Genomic DNA, 22,770 nt, shown 5'->3' on the forward strand with positions numbered 1-22,770 from the left:
AAATCAATAAAATATATACTTTTAAAAATCCTTATATAATTCTCAGGATTTTCTCTAGATAATATGAGACACTTAATTTAACACATGTAAATTATAAGCACCTGTTTATCAGTTTGTTAATAATTATTCTTATCTAGTTTAGGCTCTGTGGGTTATTGACCATGCAGGCAGATCTTCCCTCCCAATAGAAAACATTATTTTCTAATATTCCTTTTTTTAAAAGCATGCTGATTTAACAGAACATGTCACTTGGTATATTTACCATTAAGAAATAGAATGAACATTGGAAAATGCATCTTCTTAAAAAAATGTTTAGGCAAAGTTATTTAACCGCCCTGAGAGTCTAGCCTTGCAGAAAGAGATGTTGGACTAAATTCTCTCGAAGTGTCCCTTATCTCTGTACTCTGTGGAAAGTGTATTCAGTACCCGGTAGGACATGGAATGCCCATGGTGATGTTGTTAAACGTAGGAGTCAGCAACCCCTGTGGAAGCAATGTGCAGAATTGTTGGCCAGTGTTGGGGGATGGGTGAGACAGGTGGGTGGTGGCCCTGTATTGGAATGTAGGAGAGGAGTGTAGTGACAGCTAACTTGCTTAACCAGTCTGGCAAGGCTATTACTGTTGTGATTTACACAGACCCTTTCATCTAGCTACTTCAAAGCATTTTACAAACTCGGGCTCATTATTTCTTCCAGCATGGCATAAAGAAAGGTTGATTGGTGTCTCTCCAATTAATTCAAAGATGAAGAACTATATAGAACTAAATGGGATTCTTCCCAAAGTACACTACATTGCAGAAGGGCAATACATTATATATACATACATATATATAAAGGGTTTATCACAGCTTTATAATATTAAAAAAAGGAAGTCATCTAAATGCTTGTTCTTGGAGACTAATATAAATTATGGCACATTCATAATATAGGATATCACCTATCCATTAAAATCATGTTTATTAAGAATATTTGCTCTTCCCATAAGTGGCCTGAGATGATCTCTGAAAATGGTTCTCTATTCACTTGACCCAGAAAATCATGCAAATCAAGAGATTCAGATCTTCGTGTTTACTTTAAGAGCATACATGAAACTTCCCAGGCCAAGAGTATGCATCTCTGAAAAGCCACCGAGTATGTGAAGGCTGTCACTTTACAGAAGCAATGTGTGCCATTCCATTTTCACAGTGGTGGAACTGGGTCAGAGAGAGGTGCCCAGGCCAAACAGTGGGGCTGGATGCAGTGTTAGCGATCCAAAAAGAGTGCTGAGTTTTGCCTCGCGTGCTTAAAAAATGCAGAAAGTAGTGCTGAACTTCAGGGTTTAGATGTCAATTCTCTGATCATTGAGCACATCCCAGTGAATAAAGCTCCCAGGATGTGGCACAGAACTCGGAGCTCAAGGACGGATTAACCCACACACCAGCTCTCCCTGCCACATGGAGATGGTCTTTCCCATAAAAGAGCAGGTTGATGACCCAGAGATTCTACTTTGGGGAATATATCCAAAGAAACCTGAAACACACCCAGGACCTTAAGACTCTCTCAGCTGCAGCAGGCACATCTTTGTAGGTAACAACAGAAGAACACTGTTGGTTATTGTCAGATGACTGCAGCTGAGGAGAAAGAAGCGGCAGTATCTCACTCACTCCTCCCAAAATATTATAATTCACTTCTGAAAGGAAAACCTTCTTCAGAAAAGTTTCTTCTTGATTGCTTAAAACAAGCCCTAGGTCTTATTCACTGGTTCTCGGTCTTCTCTTTTCCAGAAACCTTCTCTATGTCTACCCACAGAGGCTGAACTTCACTAACAAGCTAGCATCTGCCCGGAACATTACAATCAAGATCCAGTTCATGTGTGGAGAGGATCCGAGCAACGCTATGCCGGTAAAGACAGAGTAAACATTTGCCTCAAACCAGGGTGTGGTGAACTTCCCTTGTCCATTCACGCGGACAGAACCTAGGGCTCATGAGCATGCCGAGTATGTCTGTCTATTCAGGACAGCGCTACTCAGCCTGTGCAGAGGCCTTAGTGGCTAGTCCAGTATTGGTCCCAGCATGCTGAAGGGGAAACAGGGTCAGTCTACATTGCAAATCTCTTTCCTAACGTATTCCATAAGAAGCTATGAAATTTGGACATGCAGATTATAGTAGAGGATTGGAAAATATCGGAAAGTCCACGCCACCCTCACAGCATGAGAAGTAGATAGACGGGCCCAGTGTGTCTGCCCTGTTTGCTGCACTGCCAGATGTGCACTGGCAGCATGCAATTACGCACATCCAGTCCACCTCGAGAGAGATGTGAACCTAGGAATCATAAACACATGCCATCTCAACACCTTTTGGGTCTTGATCTTCATCCTGAGGCAAAATATAAATCAAGTAATAAATATATCATGCAGCGTTTCTCTAAGAAAACTAAAATGTCAGAATTTGTATTTTTTAAAAATCATCTGCTGCAAAAGTTGTTAGCTGTTTCTATTTTGTATAAGTCATAGAATTCAATTACTAAACCTTTCTACTGAAATAACATTTTTCAGGGCTTCCATTCTCTAAATTTTTTTCTTCTTTTTTTTTTTTAACCATCCCCCTAATGCCTCACCTACCTCCCCAGTGGTCTTCTCGTGCAATGGTGGTAGGAAAGAAATCCTAGGGAAGGACTCCCCTGATTCTCTCTGCTCTGGCTCATGGCAAGTCCACCAGAGCTGCCGGGTCTGGCTATGCAAATCCTGAATCGAACCAAGTGCCCAGCCAGGGATGAGTGGGGGCCAAACTCCAGCCTGTTCTCTAATCACCAAGGGATTATTGCATCTAGTAAAAAGGGCTCTTTTTTCTTTGTCCAGAGGTGAGTCCACTTGACAAATCATGCACCATAAAGGCTGAATGAAGCCCAAGAGGTGTCTCTTTCTAAATAGCCCAAACATGTGGACAGGGGAGGTCCTGATCACCCCAGTGACCAGGCCCATGTCTTTGGAAAAGAAGCCATGACCAGGGATCTTTAACAGATATGACTTTGCCTAAAAATATAGACCTCTAGGCAGTGTGGCAGAGTCAACAGGGCACTGATTTTCCAGATTCACAAACCTGTGGCCCTTGGGGCCTCACTCTACCCTTCATAGCCAGTTATTTTGCATCCATGTGGTTGGGCTGATCATAGAACTCAGCACTCTTTCCTTTTTTTTTTTTTCTTTCATTGTCTAAAGTTTTACATATGTTTCCTTTTTCCCCAATTGATCAACGCCCCTCCCCCCCAGCCATTCTCAACCTGGGCAAGCCCCATTGTCTGTGTCCATTGGTTATGGTAATATGCATGCATACAAGTCCTTTGGTAGCTCTCTAACCCCCTCTTCCCTACCATTTGTCTCTAAATAGATCTATTCTTGTTCATCAAATTATGTTGATCATTATATCTCACAAATGAGTGAGATCATGTGATATTTATCTTTCTCTGACTGGCTTATTTCGCTTAGCATAATGTTCTCCAATTCCATCCATGTTGTTGCAAATGTTAAAAGTTCCGTCTTTTTTTATAGCGGCATAGTATTTCATTGTGTAGATGTACCAGTTTTTTAATCCACTCATCTGCTGATGGGCACTTAGGCTGTTTCCAAATCTTAACTATTGTAAATTGTGCTGCTATGAACATAGGGGTGCATATATCCTTTCTGACTGGTGTTTCTGGTTTCTTGGAACATAATCCTAGGAGTTGGATTACTAGAACTCAGCACTCTTAACTTATTCAGTATAGATGTATGAGAACAGAATGTGCTATTGGGCTGATGATGATTGGTTTCATATACCCAAATATCACTGTTAATGTGGTCATTTTTATATTGGTCAATAGGTCATCTTTGGAAAATCCAATGGGCCTGAATTTCTGCAGGAAGTGTACACAGCTGTCACATACCATAATAAGTAAGTGCATTACAGAGTTCTAAACATATGTCAAGATTGTTTCATTATTTGGTGGCTTTTCTGAATCCCCTAGTGATTCCTTCCTGTGGTTTTTATAATTCAGGGACAGAGGAAATTCATGCAAGTTACATGATTCTGTGTTGCAGTTGCACAGTTTTTGCCATTAAGATTGAGAGACGAACATATCCTCAAGAACGTCATAGTGTTTTGATTTTCTGGAGCCTTCTGTCTAGTATGATACAGAGAAGTGTTATGGCGTTGAATAAATACATTTTTTTAACTAGCTTTGAAATACTGGAGGGGGCCAGAAACAAAATCAAGCTCTTGTCTACACCACTCCACACCTACACCACTACCTGTTTAAGAAAAATTAAGTTGACCAAAGGGGAAATGTGGCACTCATTATTATGTGAGTAAATTGAGTCCCAAAATATCAATAGTATGTAAATTATTCCACTTTTGGTTGGAGAGGGAAATCTGTACAGGGTCAATCATACTTGGCCCATCTAAGTCTTCCTTTAAACCCTCGTTCCTGTGTTGGGTTGAGGAGTAAGTGAGTAAGGTACACGAAGCCCTTGGTAAGGTATCTTGGACTTTGTAACTCAGCAAAATCAGGTTTCTTTTCCTCTTGCTTCATTCATTTGTTTCTCCAAAATCCTTTGATGTGACTGTCTCTGTTCTTAGGGTAGAGACAGAAAATGAGGTCACAGCAGGACATTGAACCTCATCCCCTTTTCAAATTAAGTTGTTGGGTTTTTCCATTGTGTGTGGAAATCATCCACCCCCACCCCCAAAGTCTTTAGTTTCTAAGTGCCCTTATGTAAGTGAAGTATATCTAGTGACATAAGCTTGGTCTCAAGGACTTCCAGCCAAGGAGTAAGAATGCTGTAAAATAAAAAGCAAAACACCAAGCAGACAAATCCTGAAGAGTCTGTTGCATTATAATTTATAGTCAGAGAAGTCGTAATTCTTGCAAAAGTTATGTGTGTATAATGTGCTTTTGAAACAGGTCTCCAGACTTCTATGAAGAAGTGAAAATTAAGCTCCCTGCTAAGCTCACAGTAAATCACCACCTCCTGTTCACCTTCTATCACATCAGCTGTCAGCAGAAGCAAGGAGCCTCCATAGAAAGTCTCCTGGGATATTCAGTGAGTCCTTTTTAACTTGCCAATTCACACTGCAGTCCTTGGTGCATCCAAGGTCCCTGCAGAGATAAACAACTAAATTCTATTCAATTGCTTTTTTCCTGTCACAAGTAACAGAATGTACCAAAACAGATTATAGCAAAGAGCAGAGATGACTTGACTTAGCAAATGACAAATTTTAGGAACGGAAAGCTAGTGGGAGATAGATATTGAAAGAACACACATTTATCTAAAAAACAAACAAAACAAAAATAAAATAAAATAAAAGGCATTGTGATATCAAAATTACAACTAAACTACAGAACAGCCATCATTCAGAATTGCTTAAAGTTTAGTTGAATGAATACAACTAGGGATTTAAAGAAGAAGCCACATTGAGATTAAAGTGGGGAAGGGGAGAGATGCAAAATGGGCTATTCCCACACCCACATGAGGCAGGTAAAAACCAGGAGGAATATCTTGGCTGGGAAAGTCCCCTCCTGAGGAGTGAGGGGTTCCAACCCCAAAGTAGGCCCCTCCAAGCCCAGGGTTCCAGCGCCAGCAAGAGAAGTTCCCATAACTTCTAGTTGTAAAAGCCAACAGGGATTGTGGCTGAGTAAGGCTGAGGGCTCCTAGAGTCCTAGGCATTCCTCTTAAACAGCCCACTCATGTCTTACTTAGACTTAGTCCCTCTGAGATCCAGCAATTGGGCAGCAGCTCAAAAGGCACCAGGAACACCAGGGAGGAACTGAGTTGTCTGGCATCAGGGTGAGAGCTGGAGGGACAGCTTTCTCCAGGACAGAAGTGCTGGCAGAGCCATTGTTCCTTTTCTGAGCCCTCCCCATACAGAGCCCTCCCCACACAGAGTCCCCACACAACCTGGCTCTCACTGTTCACTGCACCCCAATGGTTCCCCTGGAAACCCCAACCCACCCAACTTGTGGACTCATCCTAGCTGTTTCCAGTTGCTTTTCCATACAAATGGCCTGTGTGGGCTCATGCTTTATATTTTCCTAAAATCTCTCAAACAAGTAGCGTCTGGCCTCAGTGTGCCTTGTGTCTCTATCTAATTGGCTCCAGGCCAGCATTAGCAGAAGTTGGCCTTGGTTCACAGCTTGGCCTTACTGAGCACTTCCAAACCTATTCCAAGTAGCAGCCATTTAAAGATCACTTTGTGACTCATGTCAGATGGCCCTGGGCAGACCACAGGTGGTGGTTGACCTTCATCTGCAACTCCTAGGAGGCCCCAGAACCAGTGAACTCGGTAGACAGCTTCAGGCCACATCGAAGTACCACCCAACCACCTCCACAAGCTACATTCTAAAGGAGTCAGCAGACACTAGAGCCCCCCTGAAATAAGTCTTCCTCTGTGGGGTGGGCCCTTACACGGCTGTTCCTCCATAGGGGCTGGTCCTCCTGGCTGTCCTAGGCATAAATCCCTCTCACTGACATGCCAATAACAATCAAGGTCCAAATACAACAGAAGAGTGTACACAGCCCACACATTGGGGATGTACGTCAAATGACCAGCTTGGGTGGTCGAGAAGTCTGTGACACTGCATCTAACACATTTGTGTGTCTAAGACATTTGTGTGTCTATAAATATATTATTTGAAGATATCATTATGTTTTAAATGACAGAGAGTATTTTAATACAAAAATGTACCATTGGGAGAAATATATATATATTTATATTTTGATATGACTATATACTTGTTTACCATGCATTTAGTATAAACAATAGTAAGTAAAAACATTTTAAAGCATTGCAATATCTTTTATTTCCAAATTTTATATATATACTTTACATGCAGGGTGGCTTACAGTTGTTTGTATGGAAAATTATACAATAATTAATAAGTAATAATACAAAACTAAACTCTGGTTCCCATACTCACAACTATAAACCTACTTTTGCCCCACCTGGTATAAAACTAGCTCTTTTTTTCCTCCAAGGAGAAAAAAGTTCTTTCTTTAAAAAGTATAAAAGTTAACCTAAGCATTGATGTTGTTCAGAGACATACAAACATTAGCTTTAAAGAAAAATGCTACTACTTTGGCTCTGAAAGCAGTAAATCATTGATATTACCACCTCAAGAGCTCTCACAGAATTTAAAATGCAAAGAACTTGACAGAAATTACTGCCAAAAAGAGTCCTGGTCAATATCTAATCATCGTTTAGTTGCATTTGATTATTGTGAGCTAGATAAATTGTGAGAGTTATATGTAGTAATAAATTCCGCTTTATTCTCTACATCATCTATTTCAGTGGCTGCCAATTCTCTTAAATGAACGTCTTCAAACTGGATCCTACTGTCTCCCAGTTGCCCTGGAAAAGCTGCCACCCAACTACTCCATGCATTCTGCAGAGGTAACAGCAAGCTGGCCGTCAGTGTTTCTTGTCCAGCCGTGATCTTGGACCACCTTCCTAGATCCACTACCCAGTGCCTTCAACAGGACTGAGGATGCTCAGCATGTGTTTGGGAACAGTCATCTGTCAGCATATGGTGTCTTCTGGGAACACATGGGTCTGATAGATGGGAAAAACAACTAGCCATGAAAAAACATTCACTTAGACATCACCAGTTCAGAACACTTAGTAAATGCAGCCTGTGCCAGAGGCAATATTGCCTTGCGAAAAGGGATTCACAAATAATTTAATGTTTAAGGGGAGGCAAAAGGAGCCCACTTATGATAACAGCTGCTCTCAGCATGGATCCTTATAAAAGGTTCCCAGGCGAGATTCCATCAGTTTCCCCTCTGGGTCCATTGTCACTGTCCCCAGATGGATAGTGGGGATTTTATTCCTTTGCCAGTGCCAGAACCCTTCCTCTCCTCCTGTTTTCTGCACTGCCTCTCGCTCCATTAGAAGGGAGCCTAGTGGACTCGCCATTCTGACCATACCAGCAATGGCTCTCATATTCTCAGTCTGGTTGGTGGAGGTTTATTTCAATAGTAGTATTTTGAAGAAAATCCCAGACATCATAGCATTTCATCCTGTATAATAAAACCCTAATATGTAAATCTACCCAACGACTGGTCACTATGACACACCCTGACCACCAGGGGGCAGACACTCAATGCAGGAGCTGCCCCTTGGTGGTCGGTGTGCTCCCACAGGGGGAAACTGCTCACCCAGAAGCCAGGCTCATGACTGGAGAGCGCAGCGGCAGCAATGCTAAGGATCCCTCAAGGGATGTCCATGAGAGCAGGCCTAAGCCAGCAGTTGGACATCCCCTGAGGGGTCCCAGACAGTGAGAGGGCACAGGCCCGGCTGAGGGACACCCCCTCCCCAGTGCACGAATGTCGTGCACTGGGCCTCTAGTTCATACATATTCTAGTATGTATCTTCAAAGATAAGGGCTCTTCTTTGAACCATTGTTGTATCTTAAAATTAATAATTCCTTAATATCTTCAAATATCCAGTTAGTAATCAAATTTTCAGTGATCTCATTAATGTCATATTTTTATTTACAGTTATTTGTTTGAATCAGGATCCAAATAAGGTCCATACATTGCTATTGGTTGACTTGTCTTTAAGACTTTTTTAACGTATAGATCCCCCGTCTACTCTTTTGGGTTATTTATTATTATAATTTTCAGGTTGAAGAATTTCCCAGGAATTTTATTCTCATTCCAACCTTAATAGTCAACATTCTTCCCTACTCTGACTACCCACCCATCATCCCCAGGTTATTCCATTCTTCTCTTATTTCTGTTTTTCTCTGGAGAGAGAATCTTTCTTTGCCCTGGGCCACAGTTGTGTGCCCAGCCTTAGACCAAAACTGCCCTCCTCAGAACCACCTGAGATCAGCCTGAGTGTGTTCACAGACATGCCCTGATTACTCTTTATGATTTGGAAACACAGGCCCTTCTGATACCCTCACAGCTGCCTTTCCATCATACACATTCTAATTTCTTAGAACCCTTAATTATCTTCTTAATGCTGCAGAGCAAACCTGGGTTTTGGGAACAAACAAATTTGGATCCAAAATCCACACTCTGCTACTCCCTAGCTGTGTGAGCATACAGGGCTGAATGGCTTACCCTCTCTGTGTCTCAGAGAAGAAACCACACCCATACCTGTCCATAAGGTTGCTCTGGATGTTAAATGAAATAATGCATATCAAGAAACAAACTCTATGTTGAAGTAATTACTATTTTTTATTCTTCTTGCCCCAAACTATCTTTATAGATATACCCTCAGCCTCTTCTAATATCCTGAAGACTTAATACTGTCCAATATAGTTGCCACTAGTCATGTTTGGCTATTAAAATGTGGTGTGACTCAGTGGTTGAGAATCAACCTGTGAATCAGGAGGCCACAGTTCTATTCCTGGTCAGGCCACAGGCCCAGGTTGCGGGCTTATCCCCAATGGGGGCATGTAGGAGGCAGCGGATCAATGATTCTCTCTTATCATTGATTTTCTACCTTTCTCTCCCTCTTCCTTCTTCTCTAAAAATCAATGGGGGGGGGAATATATATATATATATATATATATATATATATATATATATATATATATATATATATATATTTGGCTTGTCCAAACTGAAATGTAATGTAAGTATAACCTGATTTCGAAGTCTTAGTAGAAAAAAAGTATGTAAAATATGTCATTCATAGTTTTTATAGTGACTACATATTGAAACAATAAACTTTAGGCTATATATTTAATAAATATATAGTTAAATACAATAAACTATAATCTTTAGGCTATATATTTAAGATATCTATATTAAAATTACTATGACATGTTCCTTTACATTTTTTGAACGTGACTACTAGAAAGTTTTAGGTGACATGTGGCTCACAATGTATTTTTTAGGGGACAGTGCTGCTTAAGGTCGTGGGTGGCAGCCTCCAGTGTCCCCGGGAGTTGGACTCACTCACAGTGAGTGCCGGGCCCTGGTGGACTTGTTCCCGCTGGAGATTGCCCACTGAAGGTCACAGCTGCTCCTCCGCCCCACAGATCAGTGGCATTCTGGGACGCACGCCCAATGTCTTCATATCTTCTGGTTCTCAAAAGAAGTTAGAAAAATAGGCTTTCATGTGAAATTTTCTGACTTTTAAATGTTGGCAACAAATTCAAAAAAGTTTCCAACACTGAGCCCAATGGAATTTGTCCATGGGTTGGATCCAGCTTTGACCCCCGTTTGTGACTCTGTCTTAGATATTTCCAAAAGTACTCACCCCATCTACCCATCCTACCCTTGTAAATGCAGCATCCTGCCATTAAAATGCAAGAGATGCCCTGGCCACGTTGCTCAATGGTTAGAGTGGCAGCCTGTTCACCTAAGGGTCAAGGGTTTGATTCCTGGTCAAGGGTATATACCTGGGTTGAAGGAGGCAACCAATTTATGTGTGTCTCTCACATCAATGTCTCTCTCTTTCTTTCTCTGTGTGTGTCTCTCTTTGTGTCTACCTCTCTATCTCCCTCCCTCCCTTCCATTCTTTCTAAAAATCAATGGAAAAAATATCCTCGGGTGAGAATTAACAAAAAAAATATAAGGGAAAGATGCAAAATCTACAATCATGCAGCTCTGTCAGATAGGCCCTCTTCACCCTGTATGATGTCTTTTGAGGAAGATAATTCCATGGGAATTTAAGGCAAAAATGGCCTCTTAGGATTCCAGAGTTATTAATACATAAATGACATAAAAGAGTCACTTAAAATAATTAAAGCAGGAACCTAGCAGGACTGCTATTTGGAAACGTTTTGTTAAAAGGGAAAGTAATTGCAAGTGCTCAAAAGCATTAAAATTTTATATCGTGTAAAGATACTCTAGGTTTTGTCTTGATATTCCTTATTAATGGGAAAATCACCAACATATTACTCTATTTCAATTCCTAGAATCAAGGATTTATCAATGCTGGGTGGGAGCTTACAGACAGATCTCTCAGTTCAAATCCATCATTTCAGCAAAGAAAACAAAGGCCCAGAGATTTTAAGTTGGCAAAGTAAAAGTAACTAGTTCAGGCCCTTACCGGTTTGGTTCAGTAGATAGAGTGTCGGCCTGAGAACTCAAGGGTCCCAGGTTCAATTCCAGTAAAGGGCATGTACCTTGGTTGCGGGCACATCTCCAGTGGGGAGTGTGCAGGAGGCAGCTGACTGATGTTTATCTCCCATCGATGTTTCTGGTTCTCTCTCCCTCTCCCTTTCTCTCTGTAAAAAAATCAATAAAATATATATTTTAAAAAAGTAACTAGTGCAGGACAAAACAGAATTTGAATGTAGAGCTTCTAACTCCAAGGCCAATTCTATTAGTTTTCCGGGGAGTTTTATATTTGTACTAGAGGTCTGGTGTACAAAATTTGTGTGCAGGGGGATGGGGAGTCCCCTCAGCCCGGCCTGCACCCTCTCACAATCCAGGACTCCTCAGGGGATGTCTGACTGCCAGTTTAGGCCTAACACCACAATCTGGGACTGCTGGCTCCTAACTGCTTGCCTGCCTGCCTGCCTGATCACCCCTAACCACGTTGCTTCGCCCCCCCCCCCCCCCCCCCCCCCACTGCTACAGCTTCGTCCGGAAGGATGTCCAGAATGACGTCCAGAAGGTCCTTTGGCTGTCTGGTCTAATTAGCATATTATGCTTTTATTATTATAGATAACCCTGACATTTACAGTCAAGTTGCTTTGCACTGCTTGCTAGTATTCAGAAAAAGGAATTGATTTGCTAATCTTTTTCTTTCTTTCTTTAACACAGAAAGTCCCTTTACAGAATCCTCCCATTAAATGGGCTGAAGGACATAAGGGAGTATTTAATATTGAAGTGCAAGCTGTTTCTTCCGTTCACACCCAGGTAAGCAACACCGAGGTCCACTTCACTTCGGAGCCAGGAGGCCGATGGTGAAGATGGGGGCACAGATAGAACCTTCTAAGGACAGCCCAGTAGCAGACCAGTGAAAATCATTGTGCATGAATAAAGCAAAAATAACCTTTAGTTCTTTAGGGGAACTTCCCAAGCCTGTTTGAGTTTAATATGCATTTAAATGGGAAGACCTTATAAAAAGGTTGAGCGCCTAAATGAAGGAACCCAGTGCCTGTACAGTTGGCTGAGAAAGTATGAGGAGAGACTTCATTTGAAGCCTCTATCTCATTCCCCTCTGCGATTCTGCCTTCCTCCCACTTCTACATTCCCTCCTTTTCGAGCCACTGTTTGAGTTTTGCGCCTGTGTAGACCCATTTGGGGCTGTGTGTGCTCACCTGGTGTGCTTGCTCCTGCTCACAGAATATGTCAGAGTCCAAATCATTTTCTTCTTCAGTTAATAGTCATGGAGAGGGTCTGTTTTGTGCACACCACTCTACAAAGCGGTTCATAACCTTGGTCTGAAACATCCATGTCTCAGAACTTCTGGTCTAAGACCTGGGACAAAGGGCTGTGCCTACCAGGAGCCATTTGATTGTGTTTATGAATTCCCTGGTGAGCCTGGATGGGACAAGACCCTGAGGCCTGCTGTCTGCCTCACCAGGACAACCACCTGGAGAAGTTCTTCACGCTCTGCCACTCCTTGGAGAGCCAGGTGACCTTCCCCATCCGCGTGCTGGACCAGAAGATCAGTGAGACGACGCTGGAGCACGAGCTGAAGCTCAGCATCATCTGGCTCAACTCCTCCCGCCTGGAGCCCCTCGTGCTCTTCCTGCACCTGGTTCTGGACAAGCTCTTCCAGCTGTCCGTGCAGCCTATGGTCATCGCCGGCCAGACAGGTAGGAGGCTGGGAGAAGGCGGGAGGGGCAGGCAGTGCCTTGTGTGAGGAGACACCGTTTCCCAGAAATCCTGGGAGCAGGGAAAGTGTGATCTTTTCTGTTGATGATGTGAGTCCGAGGGAGGCCAGGTCCAGTGCTGTTTCTTGCTCTTCCCTGGATGTTAAAAAAGAAATGAAGACCGGATGTTTAAAATCATAGTTTAAATCTTTTAAACTATTAGAAGCAGCCTTTCAAATTCCATTCCTTGTAGTGGATAGAATTCTTGTACTTCTAAGATATTTTTGTTTTCTTGACCAACAGGGAAATATAATATCTCAAAAGAATAAGACAATTCATATTAAGTAGAAGGAAAGGAGTTCTAAATTGAAATGCAGTGTGATCATGTTTTATATTGAGGTTGTAATGTACATACCATAAAATTCACTTAAGTGTACAATTCCAAGGTTTTTAATACATTCACATGGTTGTGCAACTATCACTATGATTTAATTCCTGGTGAAAGCCCTCCTTCTTAGCAGTCACTCAATATCCACCTCTCTCCTTGGCCCCTGGCAACCACTCATCTGTTTGCTGACTTACAGTGTATTGTAAATGCTAGCTTTTAACAAATTAACGTTAACTACAATGTGTAAAACTTCCGTTGGAAATAATGTCATGTAAGATGTGGGTCCCGTGGTTCTGCTGACTCCTGCTGGGGCAGATTGGCTGATGGAGGGCATTTTTGTCTGACACTGTTTTTGGCTGGGCTTATATTACCCCATGCTAGCGAGTCCAGCAGATGTCTTTTAGTACAGTGTTCCCAGTACTATGCTAGCAGTTGTAGGCTTCGCAATAATCGAGAGCATAGCTGACCTCAGAGGACTTACAATAAATATAGTGAAGAGCAACAGCATAGGACAAGAATCCTCGAAAGGACACAGCTAAAAATACTGGGGGGAGAGCAGGCGCTAGAATAGGGGTGTCAAACTCAATCAGAGAAGGGGCCAAAATCTAAAATCCAGCCTAAATCGCTGGCCGAATGGTTTACTGAACAGTCATAAACTGACAATGTCATAAACTGACAGCGGAGTGCAGTAATGACAACGCGGTGCGGGCCACATTGCAAGGCCTGGCGGGCTGGATTTGGCCCTCGGGCCTTGTGTTTGACACATGTGCGCTAGAACATCCATCAGGGAGGATGTTGGAGGCCCCTAGGAAGAAGGTGTTTGAGATGACCTTGAAGGAGGGGTAGAGAGAAAGCAGCCCAAATGGAGACAGTGAAAGAGTGGCAAAAAGCATGTGACCCAGAAAAGCGTGCGAGTGTGAGGAAAGAAGGAAATAGCACAGTTGGGCTATGGAATACGAGTAAATTGATTGAGGGGGAGGGGGGCGGAGGAGCGGGGTGTACTTCCTGAACTCCTAGACCAGGGAAGAGCATGTCTTCTTAACCCCTTGTTTGCACTGTATCCTGGGGTGTGTCTTTTGTGGTTCCACATTAAGACACCCACGTTGTAGGCTACCTTTCAGATGTGCAGCTGACCTTCTCTAGCTAGATTCCTGCAGAGCAGTGACCTCTCCCCTCCCTGGATTTCTCTCTATGCCCCCACCTATGTGGCACACTGCTTTGCATGTCTCAGCCATGTAATACAGATTTGTGTGTTGGACAGAAATATTCATTCACCTGTCTTCTCCATAGCAAGTTGCTGCCTTGTCATGGGGACAGCAGGGTGTTGGGACAGGCAGAATGAGTCGAGGTGTTTAGACAACAAGCCTTTATTCAGACCTGTCGTTGTCAGACACAATGAAAGGGACTTGAGAGACAAGAAAGTATGAGAAATGCACTTTGCCCTGGAAGAGCTTCCAGCCTGCTCAGAAAGACAGGATTTACCACCAGAAACAGCCAAAGCATGCTGGGACTTGCTGTCACTTAAGCCCTGTACTGAGTGGTACCAAAGGCTTTGTGGGGGAGATAGGATTGTGCTGAGCATTGAAGGGTTGGTGTGATTTTGTGAGTGGGAGGAAGGCTTTCTGGATGAGGACAACAGTATCAGCCAAGTCACAGAGAAGAGAAAGAGCAGTCAGTGCCTCATTTTAAGGGAAGTGGAGGTTGAGCAGAAAAGGGTCCAAAGCTGGGTCAGTAGGATGGAGCCGAACTGTGTGGAAGGCTGGAGCTCCAGAACAAGACCGCGGATGTTCTAAATCATCCTTTGTAAAGGACCACTGTAGGGGATCACCTCAGTACATACATTTTTAGAGTCATCTGTATACCAAGATGCAACAGTGCATCTCAGACCACAGTGTGCACGAGAACTCCGGTGCACTTTGTGAAAATGCAGATTCTGACTCAGTGAGTCTGTGGAGGGGCCTGAGAGGCTGCTCCTGGGTGACGCGGACCAGGTCAGTGCTGACCCCACTGAGCAGCCCCAGTTCACGTCACGGTTTAGAAAGGGAGGTTGTCTGGATAGTCCAGTGTCTTTGTCGTGAAAAAGCGCAGTGCTGGCGGGAGGGAGAGAATGAGGGAGGAAGCATGGGGCCATGAGGCTGTTGGCAGCCTGCAGAGCCAGCGTGCTGGAGCACCCTCTGCCCCAGGCCGGCGTCCTGACCCACCTTGCTCTCTAGGTCGGTGGTCAGGCTCCCTGTCACTGCCCTGGAGAACCCTTTGGGTTCGTTAAGGGCCGACGGTGAGGCTGCTCATTTTTATCTTGATTCCTCAGCCAACTTCTCCCAGTTTGCCTTCGAGTCCGTGGTGGCCATCGCCAACAGCCTGCACAACAGCAAGGACCTGAGCAAAGACCAGCACGGGAGGAACTGCCTGCTGGCCTCCTACGTGCACTACGTCTTTCGCCTGCCGGAGCTGCAGAAGGACCCGCCCAAGTCAGGTAGCCTGGCCTCGGGGATGCAGCCCGGCGGCCCAGCACCCTCACTCCCACCCCACTGCCACGTCATTCAAATGAAATAAAAAGCATGAACCTTACATTTTATCTTTCAGAATGACACAAATATGACAGGAATACTAAAGTTAAAAGTTCATTTCTAGATTTTCCTCTTGCTTTCTTCCTGCCCCCATCCTTCTTTATATACTCTAAGCACTCATTTTCTCTGCCTCTTTGATAATCCCTCACTGGTCGAAACCCACAGGTTGAGAACCGCTAGCAGGGTCACCTAAGACCATTGGAAAACACAGATATTTACATTATGATTCAAAATTACAGTAGCAACGGAAATAATTTTATGTTTGGGGTCACCACAACATGAGGAACTGTATTAAAGGGTCACAGCATTAGAAAGGCTGAGAACCACTGCCCTACTGCCTTACATCCTAACTATTTACCCCCAAATCATTATCTTCCCTAAGGCATCTATATATATATAGATGACTATATTATTCTTAATATGCAAAGTGTCCCTTTGGGAGTTTGACCACCCGGAATTTGATCTCTCACTATGACGTGCGCTGACCACCAGGGGGCTTCAGGAAATGAAGGAAGGCCCCTGCTGGCCACTAGGGACCCTACCCGTGCATGAATTTTGTGCTCTGGGCCTCTAGTTTAATAATAAGACCCTAATTCTGAGGCCTAATCTACCTCATCCCTCTTCAGTTCCTTCTCACGTCCAGGAAATGACTCTGACCCCCTTTCTGTTGGCATGTCTGTGTCTGATGGGTTGGATGCAGGCGGCTCCACTGCTCTCCCGGATCCTCGCTACCACACGTATGGACGCACCTCTGCGGCTTCCGTGAGCTCGAAGCTGCTGCAGGCCCGGGTGATGAGCAGCAGTAACCCGGACCTCGCGGGGACACACTCCGCTGCCGACGATGAGGAAGTGAAGAGCATCATGTCCGCAAAGGTAGGGGAGATGTCACACCCTGGAGAGTGACTCGGGCTTTCTAACTACCACCTGGAGAAATAACACATCAGCCACCGCTGCTGCCCACAGTGTTGGTCAAATGCTTTCCTGCTCAGAGTATTAATTGTCTTTTGAAGTGATTATGGCCATTCAGAAAGATGCAGAGGCATTTGAGGATCTGCTCAATTCACTCTGGCGGGAAGATTTTAGGGCATTGCTGGTTTAGCCACAAGGAGTCAAGAATATCATGAATCTTATTTTCAAGGGGGAAAAAAATTAGCTCTAACTATTTTGGATACCTAGAAAGGTTGTTTTTTATTTTGTTTTGTTCTTTTATATCTGGCTTTTGCTTTCATTAACATTAATGGCTTCATTATCCCGTGTGCTAATAGAGAAGTAAAAACAGAGAGGGTTGGTGGCTTGCCCTGTTGCTTTTTCTTGATAAGCTTTTTTATTATTGTAGAACAGTTTTAGACTTACAGAATGATTGTGAGTACTGTACAGAAAGTACCGTACATACCCAGTTTTCCTGCACATTATAATGGTACATTTGTCACAAATTAGTGAACCAACATTGATATGTTATTATTAGTAACTAACGTTCATATTTTCTCAGATTTTCCCTAATGTCCCTTCTCTGTCCAGGGTCCCGTCCAGGGCACCACATTCTATTTTGTACTCTGGCGGGAAGTTTTTAGGCTCCCGCTCACTGTGACAGTTTCTTAGACTTTCCTTGAGGTATTTTGCAGAATGTCTCTTGTTTGAAATTGTTAAAAGTTGTAATATAATTCACACACCATACAATTCCCCTTATGAAAGTATGTAATTCAGCAACCCTGAATTCTTAGTCTGAATTTTATTTCCAGTTATCTGTGGCCTCACAGTGGCTAAGCTTTAGAGTAGAATCATTTCCCCTAAGGGTGGTAAATTGAACTCTCTAGGTTTTGGCACAATTTCCCTTACAAAATCCACCCACTTGAGACAGTACATTTTGATAAAGGGAATCTGGACGCCAGGGTTGGGCTGACTCTGACACCAGCTAGCCTTGTGGTGATAGGCAAGTCAGTTCCTGTGCTGGGCCTCATTGTCCTCATCTCCATGGAGGATTTGAACCCTGGCTGAACTTAAGAATCCTCTACGCATCTTTGAAAAACACTGGGTCCGCCCTGGCTGGTGTGGGCCAGTTGGTTGAGCGTAGTCCATGCACCAAAAGTTTGCTGGTGTGATTACTGGTCAGGGCACACGCCCAGGTTTCGGGCTTGATCCTTGGTAGGGCGTGTGCTGGCCATACCCAAGACAATTGATGTTCAGCTCTCTCATAGATGTTTCTCTCTGTCCCTCTTCCTTCCTCTCTCTCTTAAAAAAAATCTTAAAATAAAATAAAAAACCCTGGATCCACCCCCCCGAGATTCTGGTAAGCTATAGGTGTACCTTAGGTGATATTCTACTCTTTTTTAGTTACAAAAAAACCCAGAGAGGTATAGAAGCTGGCTCAGACCAGTTTTTAAGAGCTGATTGTTAAATTTCTAGGAATTTTTAAAACTTGTTATTAAACACAGACATTATTAAAAATTAAATTATATAAAATAACAAATAAGTTATAGTAAAAACAGAGGTAACCTAAATGCAGGGTGGTATCGTGGATTGTATCTTGGAACAGAAACAGGACATTAGTGGAAAAGCTGAAGAAATCTGAACAAAATCTATGGGTTAGTTAATAGTAATGTGCCAATGTTAATTTCTTAGTTTTGAAAAATGTACCATAATTATGTAACCTGGTGAAGGGTGTATTAGAACTCTGTACCACCACCCTTGCAACTTGTCCGTAACTTTACAAAGGTAGTACTCAAACCTTATTCCTTCCTAATTATTCTACTGTGTTTTACTATTATCTGTGTTCTTGAGGTTATATCTATTGTATCTGTTTGGTGGAAATACTATCTAATGGTTTGCTACTGCACATCTCTTCTCAATGTTATGCTCAAAGCCATCATGAACTTGAAATCAGCCACAATGTAAGAAGTTACAGCACAGAAATTGGCAAATGCTACAATTCAGGCTTCCTTCTCCACCCCCGGGAGTTGGTGGCTAAACATTTGCCAGCACACCATGGTTCGACCTCACATTTAAGGTCCCTTTAAATGACCCCATTTTCTGATTGACTACGGGAGAAGTGACCTACAGGTATCACTGACAGCCTTACTCATAACAGTTTTCTTTAATAAAAGTGGAAATATTAAATTCTATGTAGAGTAGGTTAAGACTTTTCTAATTGTTTTGTAGTAAGGGGAGAAAAGTTTGTCCGAAGTGGTTTTTGACCATTTCTTACAGTGCTGAGGAATCTAGTTACAGTACCAGCCTGACCCACAGAGAGGCACTGTTCCCATACGTTTTTTCCCTTCTCTCCCAATAAAGTCACAGGCTGACACTGTTGAAGGGATTATTACTAGTAAACACCCCTGGTACTTAACTAGGTTTCACTATAGTAACCTGTGGTCAGGTGTTGTCTCAGACGCAAGTATTGTAGAACTAGGTGTAACTTTACCTTCTTTGCTTTGTTTTCTATTTATGTAAACCATCGTTTCACCTTTGTAACCAGGGTAAAAGTAGAAAATAACATTAAAAAGGAATTGGGAGGTGGTGACTTCCAGGTCCCTGGCTCATCTTCCCAGGGAACCACTGTTGGTTGCCTGTTGAGTGGTGGTTTGTGTATTTCAGATTGCTGATCGCAACTGCAACCGGATGTCTTACTATAGCTCTGGCAATAATGATGTTCCGAGTGCGACCGGAGCCCCAAGGCCCACCAGCAAAAAGGTACTGAGCAGGGCAGTGTGAGGACAATATTTCCCACCCTTTACACACACACACACACACACACACACACACACATACACACATGCACGCACACACACACAGACATTTAGGGCCCTATCTTTATCCCCCATTTTTGACCAGGTAATTACCTACTAACTATTGGTTTTCCAGACTTACCATGCATCAGACATACCTGGGAGGCCTGATTGCTGGGCCCCCTCCCCAGAGCTTCTGATTCGGTAGATCTGAAGTGGGGCCCAAGAATTTGCATTTCTAATAAGCCCCTAGCTGATGCTGGTCCAGGGACCACACTTTGAGAACCACTGCATTAGCTTTTTTTTTTTTAAGAGAAGGTGAGATGGGGACAGTTCATCCTCGACCAAAGTGTATGGCATTAATGAGGCAGTTATTTTAACAATACATATATTAGGGAGCTATGAAATGCTTTCTCATAATTCTTTCTATTATAGTTAGCCTTTCCCGTGAGTTCAGAGACTTTACAAGCGGTTAAACTGCTCACTGGAATTCCTTATATTAACAAAATGCCCCGATCGTTGTCCCTGACTGTGTGGCCCAGAGGTGGAGGGGGAAACTGTCTGTCCCAGGTTTCCTCCTCAGCCATCCACCCAAGAGTCTCACCTTCATAGTAGCTACTTATGTTAAGGTCTTGAGTGTTTGTTAAGACCTCTAATTAGAGGGAAGCCATTCACCACAGCTGACACCTCAGGAAAATGTGCATTAAAACAGGCGAGGAAGAAATGAACTCAGCATAACTCACAGGGAAATATCAAATGAACGGGAGCCCTGCGGGGCCCATGCTACAGTAACCCAGGCCCTGTAAATCTGGGGAGAGATACCAGGAGTTCATGGTAAAAGAAGTAAAAGGAGATATGGGTAGGTGCTGAAAATAAACTTTTCACTTACCCTAAAACTTAGCTTTGAGCTTTGCAGAAATGATGACAGGGACCATTTTCCTTCTTAAAACCATGATTTTCCTAACAGCCTGACAACCTCAAGGCTGGGCTGATTTCTCCCAGGCGCAGCCATTATCTGGTACTTGCTTCGTTTTAACTTGGCTGGTCAGTGAGATAATTTCATTTCCGAGGGAAGTTTAGCCGGTGTGTGAGCTGAGCAAACAGGGTCCAGCTGCTTGGCTGCTTCCCGTAACGCTCTGGACCCCGTTTTGCAAGGTGTTCTTGTAATACTGTTGCCCACTGAGCAGCAACAATTCTTTAAGAAGCAGTTAATCCCTCTCTAATCTGTCCTTGCCATAAGACTATGCCAGCCAAGCTGACCTACTTTCCGGAGGCTCCCTTTAAAGCCAGGAGAGTGCTCTCTTTCCTACAGTGGGAAGATCATGTGTAGCCGCGTTACATCAGGTGCGCGCTTAGACCACCTGCCAGACTGACGCTCGCCTCATGCCTCTCTGGGTGGGAAAGCTTCCCTTAAGACTCCCAACACCAAACAAATGTATCAACGTGTATTGAGATGATAAAAGTCTGACTTGCCTGGCAGAATGAGTGGAATCCACTGACTAACCTCAGCATTCTCCATTCATCACCAGAACTGGGGGGGAATGTACATAGTTAGAGTCCCCAGACATCTGCACATGGGTTTTCCATTTGTCTCCTTTTAGTTTAGCGGAGTCACTCTCAGATTTTAATGTCCATGAGAATTAATAAATTGGGTCACATACATTCTGTACATAAGGCTTAGTCAAAGGCAATCTTTGAGGTGGAGGGGGGAAACTGTCAGCCTTTTGCTTTAGGTGTTGAACTTAAAACTTACCTTCTGCATACGCCAGTGCTCTAGGGTGTGATATTAGGATATTCAAATTTTGGCTTTCTTACCCACAAAATGATAAACAATAAACCCATCTGCCTTCATTGTGGATTTTATGGTCATTAGATAAATGAAATCCATAGAAAATGCCCATTTTTGTCATTATTAAGTTGACCAACTATTCCAGTTTGCCTGGTACTGAGGGGGTCTCTGGGCTGCGCGACTTTCATTTTAAGACCTTGACAGGCTCAGGCAGACTGAGATGAATCTGTCACCTACCTTTAGTCTTGAACTTCATCCCATCCAAACTGTTGTCAAAAGCATTAACAAGTAGCCAGATAAATGAGGGGATGGGAAAGGCACAAAAGGTGTAAAAATTACCATCTGCTCCATTTGAGTTAGGTGATTTGAAGGGAAGTGAGGACATAAAGTGGAGCTGAGGAATTTTCAAGCATCTGACCTTGGAACGTCAGAATTTAGAAGTTGTGAGTTCAGGCGGATGCCACTATGTCTTTTACTGCAGAGGATCTGCTCATAAACCCAGTCCATCAAAGCCATAGTGGGAGTATAGAAACAAAAACTGTCCAATCTGGAAGGGAGTTTAAATACCATCTAGTCATTGGTTCTATAACAGAGGTCCCCAGACCAGCATTGCCAGCAGGAACTTGTTAGACATGCAGATTCCCAGATACTGCCACAGACTCACTGAGTCTGAATCCAAAACTCTGGGGGTGGGTGGGCCCAGCAGTCTGGGTCCTCACAAGCCCTCCAGGGGATCCTAATGGCACAATCATGTTTAAGAACCGTTGTTACCACCCAACAACGGATTTCATGGGTGAGAAAACTGAGGGTAGAGGAATAGCTTGTAAACAGTGTTTGCTGCAGGATCTGAAAGGAAAAACACAGACACCCCCAGTTCTGATGGCTACCCCAGAAAGCAGACCCCCTCCCAAGCTGAGGCCATTTGTTCAAACCCAGCTCTCCTGTGTGATAACACCACCAACCTTCTCCTACCGACCTAAATGTCCTCCAAGCTCAGGTTATTTCAGCATTGGCTTTGCCACCTACTTGTGGTCTAGAACAATGGTCACCAACCAGTGATCCACGGACCATGGTGGTCCGTGAGGTCTGAAAGGTTGGCGACCGCTAGTCTAGGACACATGTGCCAGTAACTAACAAGCTATTACGATTGGTAAGAAAGAGAAGAGGTGTTGGAATACAAAGCATTTGCCCTCACAGACAGTCATTACAAGAATGTAATGTTTCTTTGGGTGTTTGTCGTCCAGCATTTCCATGAGGAGCTTGCCCTGCAGATGGTGGTCAGCACTGGAATGGTGAGAGAAACGGTCTTCAAGTACGCCTGGTTCTTCTTCGAACTCCTGGTGAGATTCATGCATGTTTCTATCTGTGCTCGGTAGGGCATGACAAGCACATGGCAGGAAAGCAGTGATGTGTCCCATAACAGGAACTGACATTTTATCCACTGAGTTGCTCCCACTGACAACATGGGGTCATTCCTTATAATCTTACTCTCCTTCACCCCTCCACCCAACTTTCACCAAATCTTGTTTGTTTGTTTTTTTCTATTTTGAAAATCTACCTCCAACAC

General features: G+C 43.5%; 1 protein-coding gene across 2 annotated transcripts in view; it reads left to right on the top strand.

The window, feature by feature from the left end:
- DOCK8 (dedicator of cytokinesis 8) overlaps nt 1–22,770 on the top strand; it is a 189,039-nt gene that overhangs the window by 110,748 nt on the left and 55,521 nt on the right. For both annotated transcript variants that reach the window (XM_084899448.1, XM_084899449.1), the window contains 10 exons: nt 1,762–1,879; nt 3,837–3,907; nt 4,917–5,055; nt 7,301–7,402; nt 11,740–11,835; nt 12,506–12,740; nt 15,434–15,598; nt 16,393–16,565; nt 19,284–19,379; nt 22,448–22,543. In XM_084899448.1, coding sequence (XP_084755574.1) covers nt 1,762–1,879; nt 3,837–3,907; nt 4,917–5,055; nt 7,301–7,402; nt 11,740–11,835; nt 12,506–12,740; nt 15,434–15,598; nt 16,393–16,565; nt 19,284–19,379; nt 22,448–22,543 — 1,291 coding nt within the window. The remainder of the gene's footprint in view (nt 1–1,761; nt 1,880–3,836; nt 3,908–4,916; nt 5,056–7,300; nt 7,403–11,739; nt 11,836–12,505; nt 12,741–15,433; nt 15,599–16,392; nt 16,566–19,283; nt 19,380–22,447; nt 22,544–22,770) is intronic.

This window comes from Pipistrellus hanaki, assembly GCF_964339955.1.
Source record: "Pipistrellus hanaki genome assembly, chromosome: 11".
Taxonomy (NCBI): Eukaryota; Metazoa; Chordata; class Mammalia; order Chiroptera; family Vespertilionidae; genus Pipistrellus; species Pipistrellus hanaki.